Source organism: Geospiza fortis, unplaced genomic scaffold (assembly GCF_000277835.1).
Source record: "Geospiza fortis unplaced genomic scaffold, GeoFor_1.0 scaffold456, whole genome shotgun sequence".
Taxonomy (NCBI): Eukaryota; Metazoa; Chordata; class Aves; order Passeriformes; family Thraupidae; genus Geospiza; species Geospiza fortis.
The window spans coordinates 1,085,996-1,098,013 of NW_005054462.1; the positions used below are offsets into that span (position 1 = coordinate 1,085,996).

Below are 12,018 nucleotides of genomic sequence, written 5' to 3' on the forward strand. Positions count from 1 at the left end.
AGACCTTATTTACCACAGTATTTTGTTTTTCTTTATTCCATAGTAACTCAAATGTATTCAGAAAAATGTTTGCTATAGCACTCATTTTTAAAATAGGAAATCTTCATTTAAACGAAATGACCCACCACATTATTTTCTATTATAGGACCTGCTCCAGATATAGTTTCAGAAAAAATCTATCAAATCAGCAAAACCTTGGAGGAATATGCAATTTGTCCTGATCTCAGAGTGGATTTATCACGCCCAGGAAGACAAGAATTTGATCTGGAGAACAAATTCAAACCTTTCCGAGGTATCAAGTGTGTGCTTTTACTCATGCTAAATGCATTGAGTGTAAATATTAGTATTGCTGCAGAATTATAATGGATAATTATATAAGCAGAACTTCAGTTCTTCCAAGATGCCTTACTAAAAATTATCAAAATACAAGGCAGTATAGAAACATAGAATGGTTTGTGGTGGAAAGTACCTTCAGGATCATCTTGTTCCAACTGTGCTGTCAGGGGCAGGGAGACCTTTCATTAGACCAGGTTGCTCAGAGTTCCATCCAACCTTGCCTTGAACACTTTCAGGTATGGGGCATCCACAGCTTCTTTGGGCAACCTGTTCAAGGATGTCACCACCCTCATAGTAAAGAATTTTTTCTTAAAATCTAATGTAAATTTCTTCTCCTTCAGTTTAAAACCCTTCCCCCATGCCATAACATTGTTTGCCTGTTTCAAAATTCTCAGCTGCCTTTTTGGTACTGGAAGGCAGCTGTAAGTTCTCTTCAGAACCTTCTCCATGCTGAACAATCCCAGATCTCTCAGCCTCCTCTTAGGAGTGGTTCTCCATCCCTCTGATCATCTTTGTGGCACTCCCTTGGGCCTGCTCCAACAGGTCCATGTCTTTCTGTTACTGAGAACCCCAGAGGTGATGCAGCCCTGCAGGTGGGGTCTGAGCAGAGCAGAGGGGCAGAATCCCCTCCCTGGCCCTGCTGCCCACACTGCTCTGGATGAAGCTCAGGACACTACTGGCTTTCTGAGCTGTGGGTCATGCCCAGCTTTTCACTCCCAAGAACCCTCAAGTCCTTCTCGGCAGAGCTGCTCTCAGTGAGTTCTTCTCCCAGTCTGTACCTGCGTCTGGAACTGCCCTGACCCAGGTGCAGCACTTCATGCTTGGACTTGTGCAACCTCAGGAGATTCTCACACATCCACTTCTCAAGCTTGTTCCCTTCCCTCTGTTGTGTCAGCTGCACCACTCAGCTTTGTCATCTGCAAACCTGCTGAAGGAGCACTCCATGTCCCTGCTGGTGTCATTGGTGAAGATATTGAAGGGACTGACTGGTCCCAAGACCAAGAGCCCTGAGGGAACCCACTCCTCACTGGCTTCCACCTGGACATAGAGTCACTGACCACAACAATCTGGCTTTGTCCATCCGGCAAACTGCTTTTCCATTGAATAGTCCATCCATCAGATCAGATGTCATCAGATGTCTCTCCAATTCAGAGATATTGGATGTTATGCCATGTGGTACAGTGTCAAAAACCTTAAAGATGGCTAGATAGATGAAGCTGGTCTATCACATATCATCTGAAAGATCAAAGCAGCTCCTGGGATTATTCTAACAGCTAGCCACTGTCCCAGGAAACCTGGAGGAGAAATTGCAGTGAAGTTTGATGTTGCCAATGGGGGTAGAGTTTGAGCTTTTTTTAATAAAGCAAAAGGTCTCACCAAGAGACTCCCCGTGTCAGGTGGCCAACCACAGAGCCCTGTGTTGATCTGCTTCTTGATTTTCACCCACAGGATCTCAGTTTGTTTATGGCTGTTTCTCAGAGGCAGCTCTTGACAATCTGACCCTTCAAAAGCCCTTGACATTGAGCACAACACCCCCACCCCTCCTGTCTGTCTAAAAAGACCCAGCCTGTCTCTTCTGAAAGGCTTGTAACCCTCAGCTGCAGTGCTCCAGTCATGTAGCTCATGTCCCACGTTTCTGTGATTGCAGTTAGGTCATAGTTTTCTAAATGCACCATGGTTTCCAACTCCTTTTGCTTGTCTCCAATGCTGTGTGCATTTATAGGTAAGCATTATGTTTGTTTTGCATTTCAGGACTCTGAGTTACAGACTTTTAAGTGCATCAGGCCTCATCTTTCAGCCAAATATCTTTGCTAAATGTATGCTTGCTAGTAGTTAAATACCAAACACAAACCTTTTTGGTCTAGGAATGGTTTGCTTATCGAAGTCTAATTGATAAAAGAGTAAGTGAGACTCTCAGTTTATTCATTTTTCTTCACACTTTCTGAAAAGTTATGGGATTTGTACATCCAGTGACTCCAAATGTAAAGGGATTGCTTAAGCACGTGTTTAATTTTAGGCATAGTGAATACTTTTATGCTTACAATTGATTTAAAGTTATCTAACACAGCTGTTTTCTTGAAGGAGTCAAAAACAAATTAAGGGGTCCTGATATGTATTTCAAAATTAGTGTATATTTCATATATTTCAAATACTGTAAAACTCTATGCAGCCTCAAGAACTTTCTGCATTCCCGATGCCCTAGAATTAAAACCATTTTGTTTTTCACCCAAACTTCAAATTTTGAGACAATAAAGTTTTTCATTTAAAAAAAGTCTTTAAATTTGGATTTCATTGGGGTATTTTATTTTATTGTAAAGAACATCTTTGGCTTTTTTAGGCAAACAAAAAGAGACACTCCTCCCTCCCTAAATATGTATAAAAGTGCATACAAATATTTGCAGGTTTTCTCTATGTTTTTCTAAGAAAAAAAAAAATTTCCAATTACATCTTCCAAGAATACATCAGCCTGAGAGAGTAGAGCTATCAGGGAACTCTAGTGAAACAATGCAGTTGGCTTATAAGAGCATGAATAAATATAGTTTACACAGATTTCAATGCAGATTGAAGGTGCAGAAAGAATGAAAATAATCGAAAAAGTAATTTAAGATACTCTATTATGCATTTGAAACTTCTGCTTTTTCTTCAGTTGTATGAACTAACTTCTGTGAATCAAGGCTACAAGAATCCAACCCTCTGTGAATCAAGAGGTGCTGGAACAACTGAGGTTGGGTTTGGCAGGAGTTAAAATAATTTTTAGACTTTAATCCCTCATGTGCTTTGTATTCACATGTGTGAGCAGCTCCACCAGAGCTGCCACATTTGTTCATATGTGTAAAACTTAGGGCTTACTGAAATGCTGTTAGGATCAGAGCATAGAAGACAAATAATATAATCCTAGTAAGTGTTTAAAACTTCCAGCATATAGTGTAGTTTTGACTCTTTCTCAAGTAGGTTTTACAGATAATTTTTCAGCCTTGAGAACCATTTTTTGTTTCTTCAAGCATATTGTCAGAATCTGTTGTAAGTGTTTTTCTCAGGCTCAAAAAATGTCTGTCATTTTCATGTTACTCTAAAGAAGAGCATTAGTGTGAGGTCAGTGTTTCTGAGCAGAATTGGATAAGATTCTAAATAATAATTTAACTTATAAGTAAAATATTTCAAGATACTCATTTAACCAGATGAAAAGACATCTGTATAACATGTGCTTTTTAATTTGATCAGGAAAAGTAATTAACTCCAAGATGACGGAGAAGCATGGCTTATGACAGTTGTTTGGTTACAGACTTATTTTCATTTTTCTTTAATGTTTTACATCCACAAGAACTAGAAAAACTGTAGTGCTCTCCTTTTATGAATTTAAATTTCAAGTTATCAAGATCTTAGCAAAAACACCGATGTTGTATCTGAGCCTTTGCTTTCCTAAATCAATGAGATCTACAATGCGAAAGTATAGTTTGTTGTCCATCTACAACAAACTGAACACAGGTACTCCTGGTGCCAGAATTTAGAAAATAGATTGTATGTCTCTCTTGAAGGAATCATGCAGATAGATACTGCTGTCAGGTAGAAGTTGAGTGGTGTCAACTTGCCATGAACATCCTTTTCCTCTGAAAATACATCTATATAGCTTGCAAAGTTTTTCAGTGGTTTAGTGCATGATCTATTAAGAGTTTACTTTGATGTAAGGTACACTCATGAATGTCTTCAGTGAAATAGGAGCTGTCAACTTATATTATCTCTAGAGTCTTTTGGCAGGCAAAGCTGTTGATCTTTTCAAGGCTTAAAGCTTGATAATAGCCACACTGAAGGCAGAGGGAGCCTTAGACTCTTCCTCTTTTCAAAGCAAAGCCGTGTGATATGGGGGTTGTGTGCGCTGACTTTAGTTCTGTTGGGTGGAAGAGAGCTGGAAGAAATAACTTCACTTGGGTGAACTGTAGTCACTTTTTTTGGTGTGATTTTTCTAGTGGAAATTGTGGATTCCGTTGAAATCTACCTCAATCTCCTTCGAAGTATTTTTGACTTCAATGCCATCAGAAATTTGCTGACTGGACCCAATCAGATTAAAATAAGGATTGATGCCATGAATGGAGGTACGGACTTAAGTGCTATTGGGACAGAACTTCAGTAGGTACACTGAAATAACTTCCCAATAAAAGCTGTACACTGCAATGGTTTCCCAATAACATACAGCATATAAATGTTGGACTTTTATGTAATAGAAGCTAAGGGTAATAAGGAAGGATTTGAACCTTATACTAACAACAAAGGCAGTCTTAGTCATGGGTTATATTTCTTACCAGGCAAAGAGATTTATCTTACTTGATAAATAAGTAAGGACATATGTGTCCAATAAAAATTTTCTTTCTGCATTGGAAGCAAGCAGGATGAGGTAATCTTGCTGTGACAGGGTGATGAAGTGTATTGCAGTGTCCAGTGACTGAGGAGGTTACAAGGCAGTCTCAACTAAGAGGATATTTTAAATGGTATAAAACTAGTAAAGTCTGAATAAATAAATTAAAGAGTTAGCTCAGACCTCTGTCTCACTAATGTTAAATTGAGCAAATTTCAGAGAATGTGGACAAGTTGACATAGAAGACAGCAAGGGGATCAATGGTGTACTGATATTAAAAAAATATAAGCTGTGTCACTTGGAGAAACACAAACCAGGATAAGATCTATTTTAGGCTACATTATGAATATATAAATAAGGATTGCTGCAGATAATGAGTTGAAGGATAGAAGCGTGAGAAAGACTGTTCAGCATTATCTTATGGAAAACAGATTATGTCAAGCAAACCAGGTTTCATTCTTTAATGAGATTACAAAAACAGCCCCATAAAAGGAGCTGGACAGACTTAGAAAACTTCTGTAAAGCATTTTATCTAGTACAGCGTGATAGCTCTGAACGCCCAGTTTTGCCAGACTGTGTCAAAAGGGCAGGTGGTGTCCTTTAGCAGTGCAGAGGGAGCAGTGAGGAAGGCTCTGCCCCTTGTTGTATACTATACTGGAGAGAATATTACTAAAATACCTTGGAGCTCTCATGTTCAGGTCTGTTACTGACCATTCAGAATTTTTCCATGTTGTCAAAAAGATGCATGGTCTGTTTAGGGTTGGAAAAACTGATGCATCACAAACATTTTAAAGAACTTAGCTTGTTTACTTTATTTGCAAGGTGGCAGAGAATTGGCTTTATGACCTTGCATTTTGGTGGAGAGATGGGTATCTATAATTTAAAGTACATGTAGATTAAGTGTATACAAGTGGAATGTATTTTTATGGCGGTACATGCTGGTAGTTTAACACTGGCAGAAAAAAGAGTAATTTGATAGGAGTCCACTTTAGATAACAATCTGAATCATGGTATATTTTATGGAATTAACATCTACATTTTCATGAAAACAGGTTTCACTCACACAGTTTTACCTCAGGTCTCTGCTGCTCCAATTAGCAAGATTTAGGAGTAAGGTAGGAGAAAGAGAGAGCAGTCACTCATGCATTTTTTACCTCTGAGTGACCTGTTCACACCTGCATCAGGGATGCAGAGTGCACAGGTAGTGACCTTTCAGTCACCAAATGCAGGTAATAATTATGGTATGTGACAGCATGGGGTTTTAGTTGGTCATATCTTTAACAAAACAAAGAAGTGTTTTGGGGTTAGTTTTGAGAAAATTTTAATTTATTCTCTGCATGGTAGCAACTAAAATGTAGTAAAATTCTTCAGTGGACAAATCTATTGCAATTTTCACATGAATTGGAATCTTAAGGTAGGTGTATTTCCCATAGATATTCACCTACTGTTAACTTTCCTTGCTATTATGTGTTATTTAAACACATAGAATAGTGGTTTTTTATTATTTATTTTAGTGAGAAAAACTCCTTTATCTGTATGATAATTTCTTTACTTAATAATCTGTAAAAAAACCTCTGTGTCTTCCACCATTTTGATTTTCATGTTGAATTGATTATTTTCATACTGATTAGTTACTTACTTTGAGGACAATCACATATTCCTCTGTGAAATAATAGTTTGGGGGTTGTTGCAAGGACAGATGCATAGAATTGCTGAAATTATGTTTTGTATGCAATGTCCACAGTACTGTGAAAAATTTAAATGTCAAGCATATGCTTTTGTGATTGCATGGCAGATTTCTGTTTTCACAGTTATGGGACCCTATGTGAGAAGAATCTTGTGTGATGAATTGGGAGCTCCTGCGAATTCTGCCATCAACTGTATTCCTCTGGAGGATTTTGGTGGACAGCCCCCTGATCCAAATTTAACATATGCAACTGCCTTGCTGGAGGCTATGAAAGGTGGCGAGTATGGATTTGGAGCAGCTTTTGATGCTGATGGAGTAAGTATTTAGATCTGTCCTGAGGTTCCACCGTGGTTGTTATTGTGTCTGGGGTCAGATATGGGACTTGTAAGTATAATTTATCTGGTTTTCAGTAACCCATTGAAGCTGAAAGTTGTATTACTTTCAGGTACAGATGGTAACATTTGCAACCCATAAATCAGACACATATGTTGTAATTTTTCTCTGCAGATGACTGAAATCAAGCAGATTTTGGAGGCAGGATGAGAATTATTTAAGTATCAGGCTGGTTTTGTCCTGCGCTGGTGTAACACTTTTTTCCTTGGTTAGGAGCACACAGCATATAGATGATACAGACTTGTCACAGTAAACAGTAACAATATTAAGTCCTTTTTGGTTAGCATAATGAATCAAGGGCTTTTTAGCTAAACAAAGCACTGAGTCATAACCCCTGTTTATTTTAATTTTTTAACGTCGTTTTATCACCATAATAAAAAGCATTGTATTACAAAAGAGCTTTCTGCCCTGACAAGGTGGGAGAAAGATGAAAAGGTTCTGAAGAACAAAAGCTGTTTTCTATTCTCAGTAAACACAAAACACTCTCCTACTCCCATAATAGTGTGTGCCATTGGCAAAAAGATCTCCTACACAAGCATTCTCTTGGCAGAAACAGAGCTGCTGAAGTGACACGTAGGAGGCAGAAGCTAGAAATTGATCTGGAGCTTTGATTTGCAAGGCAGGAGGGAGTGATTGTGTGATAGTGAGATTATAAACATGCCAGGATGATTCCAGTGAATTTTTATGCCGAGAGAGGGATGTGAATTACCCAAAGCCTGTTCTTTTTCTCTCTACCTCCAGTGGATCTAGGAAAAGAAATTAGGTGTCCTCAATACATGGAATTTAGGATGCTATTTTAAATTTGTTTTCTTCTCCAGGACCGCTACATGATCCTTGGCCAAAATGGTTTCTTTGTTAATGCGTCAGATTCACTGGCTATAATTGCTGCCAATCTGTCTTGCATTCCATACTTTTGTCAGATGGGTGTCCGAGGATTTGGCAGGAGCATGCCTACCAGCACAGCTCTGGACAAGTAAGATAAAGTATTTATTTGTATCACCTTGATCATTGCATTAGTTACCTCTTCTTTTTATTACATAGCAATTCCAAAATTGTGAAGTCTTTTGATAAGAGCTTCTAATTTTCCCAATCTTTATGTGCTTTATTTTTTAAACTTGTTTTGACAAGATTTTGGTTTTACCTAGACTAATTTTTCCTGTTTTTACTTGCATTAGAAGAGTTTAATTCAGTTTGGAGAGGAAGTAAATTGGTAAATCTAATGTACCAGTATTTCACTGTATTCTTCCATTAAACTTTATTCTTTTTATTATTAAATAATGCTTTACAGCCTAATCTGGCAGCCCTTTTTATGAAAGTCGTGGAATTTTAAAAAAGATGAAGTAATAATTCAGTACAAAAAATCAAAACCCTCCTCTGACTGAGAAAATATCTTGTGTTAGCAGCTGAATTTTGAAAAAGTTTCATCCAGGCCTCAGATTACTGTAAATATCAAAACAAGATGATAACATATTATTGCATTAATATATTCTGTTTGGAAAAGCTTTGGCTAAATCAGTTGTGTCTCAATTCATCTGGCTGCATAGCTTTACTATGAAAAGAGTGATCTGCTTAAATGTGTCTAATCAGGAAATAGTAATTTTAAAGTGAATGGTAGGTAGTATCTACAGTTTGCCTATTCAGGAAGTTTTGAGGCATTACTAAATTCAGACTTTGCAGGTCCCTCTAATGATTGACAGAGTCTTTGAGGATATATTCCTTACTTGTGGGTAGATAGTCCACTTTAAGGAAATACTGTTAGGTCAGTGTTTGGTGTGTTTTGTTTATTCTGTTCAGCAGTCAAAAAAATCTCCTTATCGTTATATTGAAATACGATATAAGTAGAATTCATTTTGTATGTAAACACCATATCTGCATTTCTGTAGGAACTGAAGAAACAGTGACATTTAAACATGTTTTTCTATCTGCTTTTCATAAAGTTTGATAAATATGTCAGAAAGCATGAACTCAAGTCCCCGTCAATACTCTGTGACTGTTTGAATTATATTCTTTGCGATGTTTACTTGACCTTCTGGCACAAAGATTGTTTCATGGTGATTACTGCCTTATTTAGTTTTGTGGAGCTAACCCTGATTATTAAATAAAACTGAGCAACTGATAATGATGGAAGGACTTAAGTATTTTCCCTTCCATTCTTACAAATATTTATTGTTATGAAGTTTTCAGTCTGTATCCAGGACACTTGATTTATTTAATTTTTTTATTTTGTTTTGTGATTCTCCTTGTTTTCTTGAAGACTTAGGGGTTCCATGTTGTCATGTAGTTCAGTGTAGATTGTGCAGTTTTCACACAGATATCATGTGGTTCCAGCCCCTCTGCCATGGGCAGGGATGCCTTCCACTGGTTGTGCAACTCAGGCAGTGTGGCTGGAGCACTGTGGCTGGTAAGGACTGAGGCAAAGCTGCCACTGAGTTCCTCAGCCTTCTCCTTGTCCTCAGTAAACCAGGTGGTCCTGTTTCTTTCTGGAGAGAGTCCACATTTTTCCTAGTCTTCCTTTCTATAGGAACCAGTGTACCTATAGAAACTATTCTTGTTGCTTTTGACATCCCAGATTTAATGGCCAGATTTAATTCTATCAGAGCTTTTGCTTTCCTAGCGTTATCTCCAGCTACTTGGACAATTAATCAGTATTCCTCACAGGTTACCTGTCCCTGCTTCTACCTTCTCTAGGCCTTCTTCTTGTGTTTAAGTTTGTCCAGGAGCAACTTGTTCATTCACACAGGCTTCCTGTAGTTTTTGCATTACTTCCTCTTCATTGGGATTCATCTCTGTCAAGCCTGTAGGAAGTGATCCTTGAATGTCACCTAGCTTTCTTGGGCCCTTCCTTCCTCCTGGGCTTTGTCCCATGGCACTCTATCAAGCAGGTCCTTGAAGAGACCAAAGCCTGCTCTCCTGAAGTCCAGGCTAGTGAGCTTGATGAGTGCTCTCCTCACTTCCCTGAGGATGTTGCATTCCACCATTTCATGGTCAGGGCACTTCACATTCCACTCCAGCTCCTTGTTGTGGTGAAATCAAGGTTCAGCTTAGGATGTCTCCTTGTTAGCTCCCCTGTCACCTGAAGAAAAAAAAATTCATCCATGCACTCCAGGAACTCCTGGGTTGTAAACATCCCCCTGTGTTGTCCGTTCAACAGATACCAGGGTGATTGAAAGCCCCCATGAGCACCAGGGCCTGTGAAGGTGAGGCTGCTCCTATCTGTTTGTAGAGGCCTTTATCCATTTGGTCTTCCTGGTCAGGTGCCCTGTGGCAGACCCTGTAATGTCTCCAGTCACTGCTCTCCCTTTAATCCTGTCCCCTAAGCTCTCAGTAGGTCCTTATCTGTCCCTGGTTGGGTGGGTGTGGGCTGACTGCATGGATTAGAACACTGTAAAAAGCATCATACATGCTTGGAACTTCCTTGGAGGTTCACTGAGCTTTGGTCTGCTTCTGAACCTTGGTAATAAGAGTGGCTCTCCTGTGGGAGAACTGGATCAATTCCTGCCCACTTGGCTTCTGTCTTCTGAGGTCACAGACATCTTCCCTGAAGTCTGTGCTAGACAGCAAATGAAAACCATCTCTTTGTATGGTGTGTCCATATTGTGTGGTCACAGTTTAGCCTAAATAATAGAGCTGGAACTTCTCCTTAGTTCTATTAAAGAAAAACAAATTATTCACAATAACTTAGGGATTTAGAAAATCTATTCCTTTTCCACTTGTGTGCATAACGTGTTGCTTAAGACTTTTTCAAAGGGCATTATTAAACTTAAAAAGAAGGAAGCAATAATCCAAAATACTCTAAATGTTGCTTAGGGATATGGCATTAACAAATGGAGCAGTGAATTACAAGAGAATTCACTCAAAATATTTAACCAGTGTTGCATGTATTTGCCTGAAGTGACTGCTGGAATATACTGGTGTGGACTGTAGGGAGAGGATAACACTTGACAGGAAACATCTGCTTTAATATGCTCCAACATCAACAGGATTGTGGCAGTATGTCTCCAGACTTCAATTCTCTGGCAATATGTGCTCATAGGCTGGTGTTCTTTTTGTTTTGGGGAATGTGAACCTGTATTCCCTGTTCAAAAAACTATTCTTGTTTCATATCCTTGTATTCTGATTTATCTGATGCCTGCATAACAGGAAAGGAAATGAAATACTGAGATGTTAGCTAACAGTGTACAAAATGAGAATCACAAGGGTGAATAAAAATTGTTTCTATAGGAAATACAAAATTGGGTGTGTGTATAAAATAGCAGTCAAGGTGGTACTGGAGAAAAAGGTTTCTGAGAGAATACTACTGTATTCTCAGACTAGCATCTGATATGTTGTTTGCACAGCAAGGTTCTTTCAACAGCATGTAAGTGCTTTCATTACACTTTGCCTGGGCAAAGCTAAGCACCTTACTGTGCTGTACCCAGCCACTTTACTTCTGTGAGCCTGTCTCTTAATGCAACTTCCACACATCAGTGTTCTGACAATCTGCTGATTGTCTTTGTTGTCTGATCATCTAGAGACAGCTTCTAAGGGGGGCTGTGGTGACAATAAATGTTCTGGCTTGTTTACTTCCTGTTGTCATGGAGGGCAGAGATGGTATGAGCTCTAACCAATCTGCCTTAAGGAGGCTGCCCCTGGCAGCAAGAAACAGTGTGGTTTAGAGTGTGGTCCATTTTGTCTGAAGCACACCAAGAAGTTTTGCTTATGTCAGAGAAACTTTTAGGTTGGAAAAGACCAGTAAGATCATGAACTCCCTCCCTCCCTGCCTCCCTCCCTGCCTCCTTCCTTCCCTCCTTCCTTCCCTCCCTCCTTCTTGTTCTTACGTGTTTAATTTCTTCTCTTCTTTTGTTAAACACTGCCTTTTTGTCAATCTTTGTGCTCTCTCTTACCTTTCACATTCCCATGTTTTTCTCCTGTTTCTCTTATCCCACTTCCTTCCCATTCAGCATCTTCTCTTTTTCTTCAAATACGTACCTCAGGCCACAACACCCCACATCGCACTTGTGCCTTTGTCATTATTTCCTTGAATTCTTAACATACAAATCCTGCATGGATTTTTTTGTCTGTCTGTTCTTGTGCATTTCTTCTGTGTTGTTGGTAATCTGAAAAATTTTGTGCTGGAATAGGTAGCGTGTGTTTCTTTTTCCCTGCATGGACACGCTTTACTATTGAGTTTAAGGCTTCTCCAAGTCATAAATATGTCTTTCTGCATGGTTCATACTGCATTCACTTTGTGACTGTGCTTTGTTCAAGTTAT

The 12,018-nt window shown here is 38.9% G+C and overlaps 1 protein-coding gene across 1 annotated transcript in view; it reads left to right on the top strand.

The window, feature by feature from the left end:
• The window catches only part of LOC102043201 (phosphoglucomutase-like protein 5), a 79,069-nt gene that overhangs the window by 14,518 nt on the left and 52,533 nt on the right, over positions 1 to 12,018 (top strand). The window contains exons 4-7 of the mRNA XM_014309879.2: positions 146 to 292; positions 4,302 to 4,427; positions 6,499 to 6,689; positions 7,586 to 7,740. Coding sequence (XP_014165354.1) covers positions 146 to 292; positions 4,302 to 4,427; positions 6,499 to 6,689; positions 7,586 to 7,740 — 619 coding nt within the window. The remainder of the gene's footprint in view (positions 1 to 145; positions 293 to 4,301; positions 4,428 to 6,498; positions 6,690 to 7,585; positions 7,741 to 12,018) is intronic.